General features: G+C 44.7%; 1 protein-coding gene across 2 annotated transcripts; it reads right to left on the bottom strand.

The window, feature by feature from the left end:
• Positions 1–87: 87 nt before the first annotated feature.
• Positions 88–17135, bottom strand: pold1 (polymerase (DNA directed), delta 1, catalytic subunit). Of its 2 annotated transcripts, none has more exons than XM_010902190.4 (27): positions 17003–17135; positions 15876–16062; positions 14160–14273; positions 13634–13774; positions 13047–13172; positions 12663–12831; positions 10646–10760; positions 10106–10235; positions 9748–9914; positions 8551–8655; positions 7917–8057; positions 7374–7484; positions 6985–7176; positions 6767–6855; positions 5736–5852; positions 4596–4709; positions 3851–3998; positions 3640–3735; positions 3364–3501; positions 2801–2976; positions 2514–2666; positions 2335–2437; positions 2116–2248; positions 1145–1258; positions 718–770; positions 539–636; positions 88–319 (listed from the first exon to the last, which is right to left on the bottom strand). In XM_010902190.4, exons 2-27 carry the CDS (start codon positions 16060–16062, stop codon positions 232–234), a joined length of 3318 nt encoding a protein of 1105 aa, XP_010900492.2. In that variant the 5' UTR covers positions 17003–17135; the 3' UTR covers positions 88–231. The 2 variants fall into 2 exon arrangements, with proteins under 2 accessions (XP_010900492.2, XP_010900491.2); XM_010902189.4 differs by having other exon boundaries at positions 15876–16066.
• Between the last annotated feature and the right edge of the window lie 2267 nt (positions 17136–19402).

Here is a 19402-nt window from a genome sequence, read left to right on the forward strand (position 1 = left end):
GAATATCCCAAAATATGGTGGAACTAGTAGTTTTCAAGATATAAAACAGCCTTTGACTAGACTGAAGACCACAACAAGACATTTTTACAAAAAGATGATATTTATTTGGATATTTCAAGAAAACAGTGTAACATTCATAATTTTTACAAGCACTGAAGAGGACAGTACATATTCCCAGTAGAGGGCAGTGAAGCGGTGTGAATATGTAATGTGGTTCCCAGCGTTCCTGCCTCACCATCCAAAGCGAGACACCAGCTTCTCCTGATCATCCAGGTCTTTCTGTACCTTCTTCCTCATGTAAAATATGGGACAGTCCCGACTGCACAAGACAAGACAAGACAAAGAATAAATATGTTTTCAATAAAAAAAATTACAAAAAATTAAAAAACAGCATTGAACTTTGAGTGGCTTGTCGTTCCACATTCTGCTATTTGGTGGCTTTGTAGATTCTAAAAAGGTTTTTCAAAAGGCACACTATTACAGAACTTGAACTGGTGCTACACGGTTCCCCCTCCTCGTTTTGTAAACAGCGATTCACCTGGTACAGAGGACATCCTCGTGTAGCGAGCCCTGACAACGTTGGCATTGAGTCCACAGACGGGAGAAACGCTCCTCCAGCGTACTCAGATGGAAGATCTGGGATTCAGAGAGAATCTGTCAGTAAGATGGCCCATGTCACAGCACCCAGAGAAACAAATCGGGGTTATGAGTTTTTACCTCCTTCTGGTACAGTTCCGATTCCTTCTTCTTACAGTAGTCACACACAGCCGCTGTGGGGAAGAAGGGATTTACTCAGCTATTATATATCATTTATATAGAAATCGGGAAACATCCAAGTCGATTTGCCTGAACTCTGACTTTTAGAAATCCTAACACCAACCTAAGCCTAACCTTAACCTCAGTAACATAATATTTATGCTTCAACTTCACCTAATTCTACCGTAACTCTAATTCGTAGACAAACCCAATTGTAACATTTTCCCTAAACCCAACACCCCAAAACACACATTTTCAAACATGGCAAATGACACCCTCAGATTTAACCACAGCTTGGGAACATTTCCGCCCTCTTGTTCTTGTCCAAAACACGTGCACACGCAGCAAAATCCCCGCTCACACGCGGTATCCTGCCACACAAACCTACCATCGTTCTTCAGCACTGCTCTGCAGCCGATACAGGTGCTCTTCTTGGTGGCGAAAGCCATGAGCCCCCCCACCCTGGACGTCAACACCGTCTTACAGCGCGTGTGATCGCCCTCTGGAACACAAACATCATTAGTTCCCTGGTCATCCTCAGCTTACGTCTAAGTCTTTGTTATGACAATGACTCCAGTACTTCGAACAGCTCCATTCAACAGACTTATTCATTACTAAAACAACACTGGGACGGAGTCTGGTGCCGCAGAATAAACATGCAAACTTCTGACAACTGTAATACCCAAATGAAGGGGAAGCGATCCAAGTACAGGTTGGACAGCGAGCGCGAGAGAGACAGCGAGCGCGAGAGAGACAGCGAGTGCGAGAGAGACAGCGAGCAGAGACAGCGAGTGCGAGAGAGACAGCGAGCAGAGACAGCGAGCGCGAGAGAGACAGCGAGCGCGAGAGAGACAGCGAGCGCGAGAGAGACAGCGAGCGCGAGAGAGACAGCGAGCGCGAGAGAGACAGCGAGCGCGAGAGAGACAGCGAGCGCGAGAGAGACAGCGAGCAGAGACTGCGAGCGCGAGAGAGACAGCTGTCAGTGGTCACTGTAGGACAGGTGAGGTAGACAGAAATGTGAAATGTGACAAATACACCTCCATAAGAGAGAAATCTTTAAGATTTGGAAGACAAAACTAAATGAAAAATAATTCAGCAAATATTTCAGCCAGATCTGTGCAGAACAGTGAGTAATCCTACACACACAAAACACATAATACTAATACAACATACACAACCACACACACATACACATATTAATACACAATCACACACTATAACTACATTCCTAATTTTATTTATTTTAAACATGATTGTAATGATAATTGTATGAATGTTTTTCTTATTACACTGTAAAATGTCAAAACTTAAAAATTGCAACATTCAAGCCAATAAAGAGGGACAGCCATGTACACTCACTCAGCAGGACACTCTCCGCCTTGCTCTCTCCCAGGATGGGCTCGAAGATCCTGAGCAGTGGCTTGGACAGCTGCTGTTCCAGGTAGTACTGTGTGTCAATGGGAATGTTGTTCTCCAGCACGTAGATCGGATCCTAAACACAAACGAAACGCTCAACGCTTCAGAACGAGAAAGCAAACCAGCAACAGCAGAAGCGTATCGAGGCGGCGTGTCTCAGACCTCGGATTTCATGTACGCCGCTACGCCCTTGGTGGCTTTGACGATGACATAGGGAACCCGGTCTCCCAGCTGGGGGGCGCTACCCGCGTCTCTCTTCTTCATCCTGCCAGGATTAAGGGTCAGAGGTCATCAACTGTTGGCAGGCCAGCCCAAACGTCCACCCCACCTCACTCACTCACCTCTCAGCCAGCTCCACGTGGGCCTGTTTCCCAGCGTACTCCTGGGCTGTGCGCGTCAGCTCCTTGGTGATGACCAGCTGGCTGATGTCGATGCGGTTACACAGCAGGTCAGAGATGACCTCTTTGGCGTGGGCCACCGCCCCCTGTGGGTCCCTGGGGAGAACGCAAAAGGGTGAAATAACCAGGTCGCCAACACGCCGGAAACGTCCGACACCCGGGAACAAAAAATGATAATCACCCGAACCGAGCGTTTCCCGTCAGGCGCGGGGGCGGACAGCGCCACCTACCTGTCTATGAGGATGGTCTGCAGGCAGGTGTTGATCAGGTTGGCCACCAGCGTGCAGTTGTCCCTGCGGACAGTCTCGATGCCCTTGCAGTCCATCTTGTCGTGCGTTTCGGCGCTGGAGGAGAAGTAGAGCCCGGCGTAGCGTTTCTTGTTGATCAGCAGATAGGGATAGTAGACCTGACGGAGGGAGTTTGACCAGTCTTTTACTGGACCATGAGTGGATTGCGGCCTTATACGTCCCAATAGGGCATGTAGAGGTAGTGGTTGAGCAAGTTATGTCATAAACAGAGAGGAAGCACATTACATTAGTCGAGGCTAAACATGCCAAAGAATGGGGGGAAATTAGTGGTGAAACCAGCTTGCTTGCCTATGTCAGGTTAGTTAGGGCAAAACGTACAGAAAATATATGAAACCGAAATAAAATCTGCAGTTCTGGTTATGGAAATGCATTTTTTGTCAGGATATGGTAAATGATTAGGGAAAAGGTGGCACCTCCTTCTTTCTAAAGTTTCAAAAGCCTTCCTATCCACTGAACATTACCCAGGACTAAAAGTGAACCGGTACCTTCTCAAACTCCAATTTGATTGGAGGGATGAAATGGGAGGAGACCCACTCTGCCGCCTCCCTCCCGACCTCCATGGCCTTACTCACAGTGTCCACGCCCAATTTGACCATGACAGAGTCAGTGTCCCCGTAGATGACCTGTGACACACGGACAAGTCGTAAACGCTCTAACAGTCAAGGAGAGCTGACCGTAAAATAACTGAAAGTGGACAGAAATAAAAACGCCACCAAAGAAAGTCGGGATGGCGTAACATCTTCCCTTTGCTTTCATCTCACCTTGGCATCGGCTGGGTAGCCATTGGAAAGGGTGTATTTGGATTCCACCAACTGTTTGGTTTGCTCAATCATCTGCCTGCCAAACCCAGTGACACTCTGAAACCACAGAAAGTGGTTATAAACACTGGGATTCCTAAGATGTACAACGTCTACCTAGTCCCAGTTTCCACTTTAAACCACTGTGTCTGAGGAAACTGGGCCAGCTGCTCACCTGAGAGATCTCAAGGCAGGGCAACTTGCCCACCTGAGCCCCTGTGAAGCCGTACACAGAGTTGGCGCTGATCTTGAGAGCGAGCTGTCGGCCGTCCAGGACCTGTTTCTTAAAAGGGTCGGTCTCCTTTTTCAGCTCCGCCTTGGCTCTGAAAATACCGAATGTGGGTCAGAAACTACACCCCCAAAACCAACTTGAATTTACACTGACTGTGTTTGGACAGAACGTGGTTCAGGATGTAATTCCATGACACATGAGTTTGATCATCTTTCTTGCAAGAGCAATTTACTGGTTAACAGCACACTATGTCAAACAGTAAACAAAATGTTAATTTCTTTAACCAATCGTTTTATTAATGTAATAATTTGCATGAAGCAGGGTTGACATCAACTAGAATTGAGGGCTGTCTTTTCAGGAAGTAAATAAAAATAGATTCTACATCCATGTTCACTGAAAAAACTAAATAATCCATTGTAAATACTTTCAAATTAGAGAGCCTTCAAATGTTCTGGACCCACAAGTATGACAAACAGTATTATGGGAATTCGGACAGTATAAAGGATACTCTAATTTTCTCCGGTTTCCCTATTTTATTGTAAACGTATGACTCAATATAATTACAAAGAAGTTCCATGTTTAATGAAAAACATTCCCAAATAAAAAAGAAAGCCTTTTTGACAGTAGGTCAGTAATCAGTGCTATCTACCTCAGATTAAATTGAGAGACCTAGGAGGTCAGTGCTTACCTCTTCCTGGCTGAGAGCAGGTCCTCAAGGATATCAGGAAGAAGTCCCTTCCTCACTGAGCTCTTGACGAAATGGTCACCTGTGGGAGTCTTGATGAATTCCTCTGGACTCAGGCTGCCGGGATGAGACAAGACGTCAACCTTGGTCTACTTAAGAGATCCACAGTAACATGCCATCAAGCAAAATATGTTTTATTTGGCTGCTTTTCTCCCAACATGGTTGTTCATGAGGTAGATAGCTAGCTAGTACCAAACTAGGTCATTTAGCTACATAGTTGTCATTGGCTGTTCAACATCCCGCAGGTACCATGGCAAAGTGCAGATTCAATCAGAAGTTGTTGGAAAACTGCAACTTTGCTTTGTGGTTTAAATCTGTTGAAGGGAAAGAAAAATCTGTGGGATTCCATATGAAGCGTGAGAAACATAAAAACGCTGCGAAAAGCCTCCAACGAACACCCGGCATTTCTCAGTTTGGTTTGGTCACATCACCGACGACAGTAGGCTTGCTGCTCTAACAACAGCAGGTACTTCATTCGAATTGGTGTCCTTACATATTTTTTGCACGGGGTGTTGCTAAGTTGAATTTATTCGTAGTGGTATAAAAATTCTTCAAACATTTAACTTCCTGACACATGCAGATACCCTGTGGGACACCTTTATGGAGATTCCCTACTGAGATTGTCCATTTGTTGTTTAAGGGGGAGGGGGTCGCGGTCCCTGTGATTTCTGTGACACTGTTGTGGAGTAAAGTTTGTCAGCCCTCAGGAGCCCCCTAACGGCCTGGAGCCCAAAGCAGCAGCCTGCCTTACCCGTTCACAAGCTACGAGTCTGGTTCTGTGGATCTGAATCTACAACATGCACGCTGCCTGCAGTGCAATAAGTATGTTTGGGAAATGATAGAAGAATGACCGGCATATCGTAACTCCGCGGATCGTGTGTGTATTGGATCGTAGGGGGCGTCCCGAACGGTTCCATAACATACTGTGTACCGTTGCAACCCTATTCAGCTCATCAACCAGCGAATCCTTCAAATCAGGTGTGCTACAACAGGGTTGCAAACCTACAGGAGGGTATTTTTCCAGGAATAAGTTTGAAGAGTGGTGCATTAGGGAAACAACAGTAACAAGCGAGGGTCTCTTACCCTAGCTTCACTGCAGAGCCCTTCTGTAGCAGAGTGGTGTAGCACAGATTGTGGGCCATCATGATGGAGGGGTACAGGGAGGAGAAGTCCAGGGTGGCAATGGGAACGCTGTAGTATCTGTATACAGCAGAGAGGGCCACATTAGAACATATGGAAGTCCAGGGTGGCAATGGGAACGCTGTAGTATCTGTATACAGCAGAGAGGGCCACATTAGAACATATGGAAGTCCAGGGTGGCAATGGGAACGCTATAGTATCTGTATACAGCAGAGAGGGCCACATTAGAACATATGGAAGTCCAGGGTGGCAATGGGAACGCTATAGTATCTGTATACAGCAGAGAGGGCCACATTAGAACGTTTGGGTTCCTAAGCACATAGTAATCAAAGTGAATTATAAACCAAGTGGTTTACATATGTAAGCAATCAGGCACATACAGCACATGTGGTATATGGCCATTATACCACAGCCAGGAGCTGTTCTAAGCCCCGACGCTTGACAGAGTGCCCGGACACAGTGCTTAGCTATGGTACATTGGCAGGATGCCAAAAACTCCCGGGACGCCTTGTTCCTTGTATAAACCAATACCATATGAGCTATACCAAGGCGTGCGGGATACAGTCTGATATATCACAGCTTTCAGCCAAACAGCAGTCAGACCACCCGGTTTATAACAGACAGTTACCGAAGGTATGAGAGAAATGTTTACTCTTCTGATTACATTGGGAAACAGTTTCTAAGTAACGCGGCGGCATCGGGGGTTTGTGGTATTCGGCCAATACACCGTGACCACAGACTGTATCCAGGCTCTGTGTGGGTCGTACCGGGCACTCGAAGCCGCAGCACAGATGCTAATCTGGCCTCTAGCTCTCTGAGGAACCCTTACTTCCTCCTCTTCCGTGGTAAGTAGAGGTTATATTTATGTGTAGAACTCACACACACACACACTTTCCGTTTCACACACAACAGTCATGGATCCAGAAATACATACAGTCCCCCACACCAAAGACCCAGACCGGTGAGCCACTCACCCTTTCTCAGGCTCAATGACTGTGGCTCCCGTGTAGTCCTCCCCTCCCTCAATCTTCACCACTGGCATGACCAGTCCCTGTTTCATTGCCTAACACACACACACACACACCATCATCATTTCCTGCATCCCACACATTGGAATGTCTGTTCTGGGGAGAAGCTACTTCCCGTTCTATTTCCCTAACCCCGCCATCAGCGCCCGCGCGCCCCATCCTACCTGTCGCAGAAGCTGAGACACCACTTTGATCTGCTGGCCCCGGGAGAGCAGGTAGGTGAGGGGGACGCCGGTGACACGGGCCATCTCCATGTAGTTGATGACGCACATCAGCTTCTGGAGCAGACGCAGCGGCAGGTAGGCATCCTTCAGACAGTACACTGCCAGGCGCCTACGGGTCTGCTCATTGCCGTTCTGGGAGACAGAGAGAGACGAGAGGGAACCACATTGGTCACTATAGGTGTGTGGGATGGGGATGGGGGGGGGGGGGGGGGGGGGTCAAAAGTGAAGGCCTCCAATGGCCAGCCCCAGGAACAAAGGCCTTTGTTTTGAATTAAGAGGGCCAGTGGTATTTATTGGGGGAAGGGGGGGAGATGCAGAGGAAGAAATACCTGCAGGTCTGTGATGATGGAATGCTGTACATCCTCCTTCTGTTCCTGCAGGAAGTGGAAGCTGACGGCGTTGAGTGTGTATGAGCGCAGTTTGTAGTCCCTCAGCAGCACCTACAGTACCCACAGAGACAGGTCCACTTTTACAAAAAGGAAATATGTTCAATTTAACAGATTTTTATTTGACTTTAAGTCACTCATGCCTAGATTTTATATGCAGGACGTCCCGGGAATCAAACCCACTATTCTGATATATTCAGCATGATCCGTCAGTAGCGCTGCAGAGAAGCCTGTTGGTCTAGATTTAAAAACCTCTACCAAAATCAAATCATTAAGCTGGACAGCATTCATTTAAGGTGTCATTTCTGTGTTGTAAACTGACTTTTTACATGTCCTGCGTTAGTTTTAAGGTTAGATGATGTGACGTTTTTTTAAAAGGAACAGTAACATTTTACAGGCTCCCCAAAAAAAATATTACATTTTTGGTTGTAATATTAAACATTATCCTAAACACCAGGTCAGAGGTCACAGTGGCCAGCCAGTTACCTGGAGCAGGTCAAATTGAACTCGTCCCTCCATATTGAGAATTTTGTTCTCTCTGCGGCCCATCTGTTTGCTCTGGAAGTTGGAATCCCTGAGAACAGACTTAATACCCCGAACTCGGCCCAGGTAGGGGAACATATTGACCTGGAATCAGACATACACAGCCATATTAATCAAAATATTTTGTAGGTCAATACATAGCACTCTCCTTTCATAGAATTATATTTTCTCCAAAAACAACTACTTTGAATGTATGACTTTCCATTCAATGTCGTAGAAATATCCAACTCTGCAGATACCTTTGGTTTCTAGAGGTAGCGATAATCAAGTTTATTTTTTTAACCTTCAGTGTTGAATAATCTTCAAAAAGCTCTGCAGTCGACCACCTTGAAGCATTCGTTTGTTTTTAAAGACGGCACTTTGAATGTATGTATCTATTACGTATTTTAATCGTATCAGAGTGTATCCGTGCATGTTGCAGGATGTGGTTATAAAAGCATGACTTCTCCCAGTCAAAGCACGACACTTTAGTGAGATGTTATACAACAGCATCTATGATTTTAGACTGACACGGGCCCACATACAAGTTAATATAGAACAAACTGCATCAACAAAGCAGGTTGGATTGAATACTGACCTTCAGTGTGGCTGCTCTGTTCAACAGGTATGGAAGGTCAAAGTTCTGGATGTTGTAACCCGTGACGATGTCTGCATCCACCGTCCTCAGAAACTCAGCCCAGCTCTGCAACGGAAATGGTGTGAGACACCGGGTCGAAAACGGTGGTGGTACCACTGCACAGATTGCTATCGTGGCAAGGAACCAGGACTTGAAGGGGAATTAAAACCGGCATAATGTCGGAAAACTGAAAATCCACATTTTACAAGCTATATACAACAGCTTTTTCACCGCAAGGTTTTAAATCACCCAGAGTTCAGTATGTGTCAGCTTTCACATTTTCTGCCATATATAGCAAAAATGCGTGACATGGCCTTTTTGTGGTTCAGAAAATAAATTAACTATTTATTTAGTTTTGAATAAAATTAAAGAAAATGAATGCAACTCTCCACAATAAAGTACAGACTTATAACAAAAATGTTAAGAGTGTGCCCCTAATCTCAGCTCGTTACCTGTATAAAAGACACCTGGGAGCCAGAAATCTCTGATTGAGAGGGGATGAAATACTTATTTCCCTCATTAAAATGCAAATCAATTTATAAAAATTTTAACATGCGTTTTCCTGGGTTTTTTGTTGTTATTCCATCTCTCACTGTTCAAATAAACCTACCATTAAAATGATAGACTGATCATTTCTTTGTCAGTGGGCAAACGTCCAAATCAGCAGGGGATCAAAGACTTTCCCCTCACTGTAACTCATATAAACTTCAATGGAACAGATAAAATAGCATCATTTTCCTAGTAGTCAGAATTAACCCAACTGAACGATTGAAAACAGTGTGATGACTAAGAAAAATAACAAAATGTAACGAAATTTCACAAGGAAATGCTGGATCTCAAGAGAAGTTATGACAAAGAACAATGATTATACTATACCTTTCTTAATAAAGGTATAGCCCATTTTCATTTGATATACAATAACCTTCGTCAGACCATGACAATTCTAGGCACCAATACAACACATTGCATTAGTAAAATTCAGATTACAATACAAAATCTTAAAGACCACATATATTTTGGGAAATCTAAGTCAGTATAACAACAAAAAGGCTTTTTTCAGGCTTGTGTCAACCACCCATATAGGAACCATGGCAGCCCTGACGGGACAAAAAGAAGAAACCTTGTGTAGGGTAGAGTGCGTTTGTGTGCGTTCTTCACCTGTAGTAGCTGATTCTCCTTAGTGAAGCACAGGACCTGGGACCCCACGATGCTGGAACAGGACTGCAGTGTGAAAATGGTGCGGATGAAGGGCTCCTTTTCACCCTGACGCTGAACCATGGAGGCGATCTGGATCACAGGGTCTTTGTCCGCCTCGGGGAATATCCCTGCAGGGCCCACCCGTATCGGACAACTTTTAGAGTCTCCCGATGCCAGTTAGACAGCATTACTTGAATACCGTGTCGTGGTGTAAACAAGTTAGAATGCCGACACTTCAATAGACCGAGGGCAATCTGCCGTCAGAACAGCTGCTCTGATTGGCAGAGGTACATTCATCGATTCGGATGTCAACACAGACCTTTTCTTCCGGCACATTCTATGTCAAAGCTGAGAACTCGGAGAGGAGCAATCCTCTGGTACTCTCCTTCCGCTGGGTGACTGATCAGCTGGGTCCATCCCACATCCACCTCGTACTGACACAGAGACACCTGGGTGGGAGGGACATTGGAAAGTATATTAAACACCTGTTTTGAGTCCTCTGAGGCTCACGTTGTAACGCTCTAGCCCGGTTGGCCAGAAGACTACCACCCTCGATGGGGCGTTGTCCTCCAACATTTTGGACACAGGTTGGCACACTTACAGCTTAACCAACTTTCATACGCTACATTTGTTTAATATGATGGTATAAAGCTACATATGTAAGCAATAAGACATTAATACCTAAGCATTGGGCAATACATGTCATTACTTTATGCTTAATTGTATAATATTAGCTGCACACATTGTTTTGTAAGAAAGCTGACCTATCTTGGCTCTTTTTTTTTTTTTTATTTGCTAAAGTTGTAAAGCGATGTGGCTCATTGAAAACTCTATCCAAAATAATTCTCATCATCATTACCTTTCCAGGGTAGCGGGTGTCTGTCTCCCCGAGGCTCTTCTCCTCCCTCACTCTGTACGTCCCTTTGGGCAGCTCGATCCAGCAGCAGCCCACCACACCACTGTCCACCATGAACCTATAGGCACCAAGGACACAGGGCCGTCATTTATCATCACATCACTGACCACCATGAACCTATAGGCACCAAGGACACAGGGCTGTCATTTATCATCACATCACTGACCACCATGAACCTATAGGCACCAAGGACACAGGGCCGTCATTCAGCATCACACCATACCACTGTCCACCATGAACCTGTAGGCACCAAGGACACAGGGCCGTCATTTATCATCACATCACTGACCACCATGAACCTATAGGCACCAAGGACACAGGGCCGTCATTTATCATCACATCACTGACCACCATGAACCTATAGGCACCAAGGACACAGGGCCGTCATTCAGCATCACACCACACCACTGTCCACCATGAACCTGTAGGCACCCCGGGACACAGGGCCGTCATTCAGCGTCACACCACATCACTGTCCACCATGAACCTGTAGGCACCCCGGGACACAGGGTCGTCATTCAGCGTCACACCACATCACTGTCCACCATTAATCTATAGACACCCCGGGACACACGGTCGTCATTCAGCGTCACACCACATCACTGTCCACCATTAATCTATAGACACCCCGGGACACAGGGTAATCATTCAGCGTCAGCATCACATCACTGACCACCATGAACCTATAGGCACCAAGGACACAGGGCCGTCATTTATCATCACATCACTGACCACCATGAACCTATAGGCACCAAGGACACAGGGCCGTCATTTATCATCACATCACTGACCACCATGAACCTATAGGCACCAAGGACACAGGGCCGTCATTTATCATCACATCACTGACCACCATGAACCTATAGGCACCAAGGACACAGGGCCGTCATTTATCATCACATCACTGACCACCATGAACCTATAGGCACCAAGGACACAGGGCCGTCATTTAGCATCACATCACTGACCACCATGAACCTATAGGCACCAAGGACACAGGGCCGTCATTTAGCATCACATCACTGACCACCATGAACCTATAGGCACCAAGGACACAGGGCCGTCATTTAGCATCACATCACTGACCACCATGAACCTATAGGCACCAAGGACACAGGGCCGTCATTTAGCATCACATCACTGACCACCATGAACCTATAGGCACCAAGGACACAGGGCCGTCATTCAGCGTCACACCACATCACTGACCACCATGAACCTATAGGCACCAAGGACACAGGGCCGTCATTCAGCGTCACACCACATCACTGTCCACCATGAACATACAGGCACCCCGAGGCACAGGGCCATCATTCAGCATCTCACCAAATCCCTGTCCACCATTAACCTATAGGCTGCCCCGGGACACAGGGCCGTCATTCAGCGTCACACCCGTTCCCCTTATCTAAAAGAAAAAATCTTGTTCCTGTACACCTCAGCCCAGATCCACAGAAAGGTCTGGTGGCTAACAGAGTGGCCTTCATTAGGCTAATAAAATGGTTGGCATTGGCTCAATCAGCTTAGTCTACCGACCAATTGTCTCCCACAGCCCACTGGTCCACCAGTTGTGCATAGCCAAGCCCCATTCCCTACGCTGTGACCGGTATGGTACAGCCGTGTGAGTACAGTACAGTATACAGCTCAGCTGTCTCACTAACACCGACCAGTGACGTACCAAGGCAGGACAGGCCTCATTAAAACCTGAGAAAGGGGTGTAGGCTATTAGCTGGTCGTGTGAAGTGGTTAGCTCAGGCTAGACTGGATGGAACAAAAAACTGTTCGCTCAAATGAAACGCGGCTTGTTCGGTGGCACACTTGGCGTCGCCAATCTCAAAAGATGACAAAGACCTGACATTCCAACAGAATGGTTAATGTCCCACTCTAAGGGCTCATTTTGAATTGTGTGTCCGGTGCTCGGAAGGCTGGTGACGAGGTACGTAGGAGACAGACAGACACGTACCTGATCTCAAAGTCGATGTTGGCCTCATATGTGGAGTAGTTCTGCATCGGGAACGTCCCAAACCTGAAGCCCAATTCCAGGAGCCTCTTTGCCGGGGCGATTAGCCGAGGCATTGCCATGGTGATACGCAGGAAGTCGGAAATCTGTTTCCCATGGTAACCATACATACCTGGAGGAGCGATGGGGAGAAGGTAACCAACTACCCGATAGGCCGGCTAAACGGCAACCCACTGCAAGGACTGACAGAACGGTACTTCCACAGTATTTTCCTCACTAGCCGCCTAAAGGTCCATTTAAAACTGCCCTTTGCCTCGAGGGGTTATGTGAACGCACCGTTAAGATTATTCATTCAGGAGGCCCAACAGAACCAGACACTTGACATACTTTCTTTGCGGGTGATGTCCACCGCCAGCACCGTGACTGATATGTTGTCCTTGTTGGACCGCATGTCCTTCAGCACCACAGAGTTCAGCTCCCGCTTGAACTCACTCAAGTGGTCACTGGTGAACCCTGAGAGAGAGAGAGAGAAGGGAAAAGTTCTGGGTTTTGCGCCTGAGTCTTGTGTCCTGGTCAGCTAAACGTATCGGATATAAGACCTTTTTTTTTTCTGTTGTAATTACATTGGTAACCCGTTGATAATAACAACAAGGGACCTCAGCAGCTTGTGGTATAACGGCCTATGCAGGCACTACACCATGGGTCGTGCATAGCGAGCCTTTAGCCGTGATATGTAGGACAAACCACGCCAGCTCTAGATGAATCACCATGCTGACCATATTCAGACAGAAGACTGTTCCAACAACATACTGCATAAAACCAAGTTCCACTCTGCTTCTGACACTGCAACTTCACCCCTCAGAAAAACCTCCAATACAACGCTTGGTCTGATATACTGGACGAGGAAACAATGTGCGCAATAATATTTCTGGATCTGAAGCTGTACATGCGGATGGGACCAGGCTGGTACTCACCATTTGGGGCCGGGACATAGAAATACGGGGCGAAGCCGTGCACGTGACAGCATACGCTGTTCCCGCTGTCCGTCACGCCGAACATGCGGATTATTGGGACGTTGCCCTGAGACTGACCGGGCATGCCGGCCACAGCAGCCCCTGTGGAACAAACAGTCAGACATATTCAAAATGGCTGCCACGCTCCGTAGTCCCACTGGATTAAAGACACAGGCCTTTAATCTGCATGGGATTGAATCCTGGCGTGAATATGCATCTCATGATCATGGTGGGGTCTTGGAACACCAGTCCTTGCGCTCAAGGCTGTATCTATGGTTGAGAGGTAACATTTCTTTGGCCACTTCCTTGAGCCTTGCAGCTATAGAAGGGTGTCGAACGGGCACCAGTGTGTTAAGCTCACATTCTACTCCTTGTGCTTGGTGGCATTGAATTTTAGTATTAAAGAAATGCTAGCAGAACAGACTGGTACCCAGGCTGTGGAGGAGCTACCTTTTGACCAGAAAGCCAGGTGGCTTTCAGAGCTTACCTAAGTAGTAGTCAAGATCTATCTGCTGGAAGATGAGTGTGTCCAGATCAGGTTCCAGGGGGGCAGCAAGCGGCCGACGCCATCGGGGATTGAGGTCAGCTGAAAATAGATCACCTGCAGCAAGGGCAAAGGTTAAGGGTCACATGAAGAAAGATAACAGACAGAAGTGCTTTCTGTTAGCGGCAGTACTGCTTAGTAATGAACGCTTTGTACTGAATGAACATGTTTCCCAACAACAGACAGACAATTTAGAATAGATCTAGACTTGTGAAAACAATTTCGTTTAAATACCATTAACACGTAAAAATGTTCTGTTCATGAAGTTGGAAGGATTAAAAACATTATAGTGCAGCAGTTTATAAATTAACTTCTGCAACACCCATTTGATTCACACCTGTAAGAGTGGACTAAATCACTGCGGGTAGCAAAACAGTCAGCTAATAACTCTTGCCAATTGTTATCCAACAGGAGACAGTTTTGGAAAAAAATTTACATAATATAATTACAATAAGCAACTGATAGACAGTAGTCTACCTTTCAAATTAGTATTTCAAATTCTCAAAGTTCCAAGGTTTATTTGTTATTTGCTATAACAAGTTATGGAGATGTAATTATTGGTTTTCCTACTCCTGACAGTGCAGTTAAAAGTTAAAAAGTAACAGTAATTATAATTTAAAAATAAATATAACACAATCAATAATAACACTATACAAAAACACACCTCAATAATAATAACTATACAACTGTAGTGCAATGTAAAAGAGACAGGTGTGCATGATATAATTGGCAGATGAATATGATATAAAGTGACAGGTGTGCATGGGACTATGGATGGAAGGGAGGAGGGGTCCCTGTATTGAGCAGCCTTACAACCTGTGGAAAGAAGCTGTCCTGTAGCCTGTTAGTTTTGGACTGAATACTCCTGTACCTTCTGCCTGACGGCAGATTGGTAAACAGGCTGGCCAAAATGTTGCGCATTTTGAGCAGGCATCAGCATTGGTGTGGAAACCCGTCAGTGTGATTCTGCGGGTTATGGAATTCTGACAAGTGACATTATAATGACTGACTAAAATAGATCTTGTATTATGAAAAATGCATATAGCTGCCTAAACACTGGCTACACTGAGCAGCGGTTCTCCACAAGTGAAAACACACTAAAGGATCCCAGCCACTAAAGCTCTTCACCAGCGTGTGTGGGTCTCAGCCACTAAAGCCCTTCACGAGCGTGTGTGGGTCTCAGCCACTAAAGCCCTTCTCCAGCGTGTGTGGGTCTCAGCCACTAAAGCCCTTCACCAGCGTGTGTGGGTCTCAGCCACTAAAGCCCTTCACGAGCGTGTGTGGGTCTCAGCCACTAAAGCCCTTCACGAGCGTGTGTGGGTCTCAGCCACTAAAGCCCTTCTCCAGCGTGTGTGGGTCTCAGCCACTAAAGCCCTTCTCCAGCGTGTGTGGGTCTCAGCCACTAAAGCCCTTCACCAGCGTGTGTGGGTCTCAGCCACTAAAGCCCTTCACCAGCGTGTGTGGGTCTCAGCCACTAAAGCCCTTCACCAGCGTGTGTGGGTCTCAGCCACTAAAGCCCTTCACGAGCGTGTGTGGGTCTCAGCCACTAAAGCCCTTCACCAGCGTGTGTGGGTCTCAGCCACTAAAGCTCTTCACCAGCGTGTGTGGGTCTCAGCCACTAAAGCTCTTCTCCAGCGTGTGTGGGTCTCAGCCACTCACCTACAGGGATGACATCATGACCTGCCTCTCCTTCCCGGTCCTCTGCCTCCATATCTGCTTCTTCAAACAGGGCAAGTTCCTCCTCAAAGACTGACGGGCTGTCTTCCCAATCCCCTCCGGTTTTCCCCCGCTTTGCCTGGGATTCCCCACCCATTGGTGGGCGGCCATTCCGTCTTTTGGCTTCCATCTACCTTACAGGTAACAAAATGGAATGATTATAATGTGAATGAATGTGATTAACGACTCTTTTATCCAAACTGACAAACAGCCTTGCTAGCATATTATGTAACATCGGTTGAATAATATTAAAACCCAAAGCTTACATGTCAGCAAAAAGGGTGGCCACAGTTGAATGGTAGGTAACATGTATGATTTTGATAGGTTCATAGTTTCACATCTGTGTATGTTAATGATATTATATCCAATACATGCCATTAACCAGACACTTTCACCCAAAACAAACTATTCATGCCTGCAGACATTTGGAGTTGGTTATTCCTAGGAATTAAAGTGGAACATGATTGTTCACTTGCGTTGTAAACAATATTAGTTTCAACAAATGTTTCATTGTGATCTCATGTCGACTGTGACTACGAATGAACTGTTTTATGAAAGGCATATTCCAGTTGATTAATTTGTACTACATGCAAATGCTCCATTTATAAAGTTGAAAGAACATAGGACTGCTGTAGGCACTCAAGTTAGTTAACAGACTTGGTATTATTGTGAAGTAATTGCATTATCAATTCCTGACAGGTCTACTGTATGTCTTGCATTGGAAACTAACTGTAGTTTGTTATCTAAAACTATCTGCCATCCAAAACGAGTTGGTTAGCAGGATAAACTAAATAACAAATACGCATGGTACAAAAATCGATTAAGTTGAAACTCCTAACATTAACAACATTAATAGTTGTTCACGGTGGCAATCCGTTGTTTCGGTATTTAATTTATTTGACGTAAAAAAGGTTAGCTAGATATCCATAGCTTTATCGCTTTAGCTAGCTAAGCCACTTTCAATGAACAATACAATTAAACATTTGGGGTTGTTAGTTAACTAAGTATAATCTCCATGTCGATAATAGGTTACACATATAGATTGCTAGGCAATAAAACGTTTTATCTACCTTTGTTTTGTTTGGTCACTTTAATTTTAACCAACTTGACAACAACTCCCGCCACTTGCACGTTTAATTTCTGAACTTTCACCGCGGGAAAGCGTTCAGGATATCCGTTTTCCCGGTAAAATTACGTTTCCACAACGAACATGATGATTGGTCTATAAGGCGGAAACCTTGTCTGTAAATGGATAGAAGCCGAGGCCATATTTGTAGTGGCTATATGTGATTGTCAGTGTGCTAGAAAGATCTTAACATGTGGTCATGACACAGAATTAAAAAAAATTTATAGACCTATAAAACACGTATGTTATACTGGTCTAGACTCAGACATTTGAAATGACTGAAGTAATATGAAAAAGACAATATGAATATTAAAAAAAAATCTATCAATGAAAATAAAAACACCCAAAAGTATCTTGTTATGTATGTCATTATGTATAGAATAACACTTTTTGATTATGTCATTAATAAGACATTTTACATTTACATTGAAAGAAGACATTATTACTGGAATGAAACAAGAGTTTCTGATTTCATTCCAAACTATTTTTTCTATACAGTACATTTTTCAAAAACTGAGGTTAATATTTAAAATCTGTACCCAAATACCACATTTGTGAATTTTTATATTTATCAAAATAATGAATAATATCCTCATTACAAACCCTAATCTTTACACATATATATCTGCAAATTAATTATAATGTGTTTTGACACAGTCGTTTGTTAGGGCCTGCTTCAGGTAAAAAAAAGGAAAGCAAAGAAAAGAAACCGTTTAGCAATAATGATCAGACGGTGATGGCAGTGAGGATGGACAAGTCTGTGCAGATTTAGATGGACCTCACTGATGACGGAACTGTAGACCCTATCTGTCATTGTTGATCTGGAGTGCTTAGACAAGTGGTAGGTTTCTCCAGTTAAGTGTAATTAACTGGTAACAGGTAGAAACTAATAAACAAGTGTTTAGGACTTCCACAAACAGAGTTTCCCACCTCTGACTAAGACAGTAAGATTGGAGAATTACAGGAAATTACATTAAAAAAGAAAGGATTTCCCCATCACCACAATGGCCACTAAAATGTTTTACTGCCAGGTAACATCAAACCTATCATATTGAACACAGCTCATATAGACATTATCAAATGTATGGGAGCCAAATATTCATCAAATCTTTTGATTTTAGCTGCAATGTGTGGCTCCAAATGTGTCCTTTTTCTGATAAACTTTCCATTACAATACAATTGTCCATTTCACATTTTCAACTCTCTAACTGGCTACCAGGTAACATTACTTGATATCAATATACTGTATTAACATTATCACAAGCAACATGTTTTAATGAAGAAGTAATAGCCTGTACTAGTACTATCCAAAGTAAGTGGAGTATTGAGACAGCTCAGCCACAGATAGCCAGGGTGCCAGATATATATTTTCATTTCCCCATGGAGAGAGGAAGTCCAGACACTTTGCAGTGGAAGCCGGTGGAGCTGTAACTTGGCAGACATTATGCAGATTTTCTCACTTATATTGGCACCCCTGGTATATATGAGTGAAACAGGGTGTGGAAAAAATGCTTTGGCTTTTTATCCTCTCTGTCTTTCATTCAAAATATTCACAAAAATCTAACATTTAATTGAAGTGAAATTTTGGAAAAGATATAAACCTATTTTTCACCCAAATATGTGTTCCACAATTATTGGCACCCCTAGAAATTCTTAAATGTAACTGAAGTATATTTAATCAAATTCAAATGTATTTATAAAGCCCTTTTTACATCAGCACTTGTCACAAAGTGCTTTTACAAAACACACAGCCTTAAACCCCAAGGAGCAAATAACAGTAGTGTTGAATTTCAGTGGCTAGGAAAAACCCCCTAAGAAGGCCGAAATTTTGGAAGAAACCTAGAGAGGAACCAGGCTCAGAGCCAGTCCTTTTCTGGCTGTGCTGGGTGAACATATTAAGAGTACAAATTGTAATAATTAATAAATGCATGTGGGCTGAGTCCAGTGTCTTTTTAAACCTAGTCCAGGTCAGAAGCATGACCAGATGGACAAGGACAGGGGAGGGCCCGGATCGGGCCCAACAGACAGGAAATCAATCCACCCACATTACCAATCATCAACCAAAGGGACACCCACCAACCGCAAACACCCTGAATGAGGGCAGAGTATTCCCATATTCCCATTCATATTTAGCATTTTCAACTTAAGTGGAACACTTAAGTGGTAATCCCTGACTTCCTATTTCACTGGGGTGTAAATATGAGGTGACAAACAGGCCAAATACTCATAGACTTCAAGCGCCAACAGTCTGCCAAACGTTACTGAAACCTTCTATGGGACTGTGTTCAATGTCAGAGTCCAATATAGAGCTTTTTGGAAACAAACACCAAAGGTGAGTTTGGTG

This window comes from Esox lucius, chromosome 11, assembly GCF_011004845.1.
Source record: "Esox lucius isolate fEsoLuc1 chromosome 11, fEsoLuc1.pri, whole genome shotgun sequence".
Lineage (NCBI taxonomy): Eukaryota > Metazoa > Chordata > Actinopteri > Esociformes > Esocidae > Esox > Esox lucius.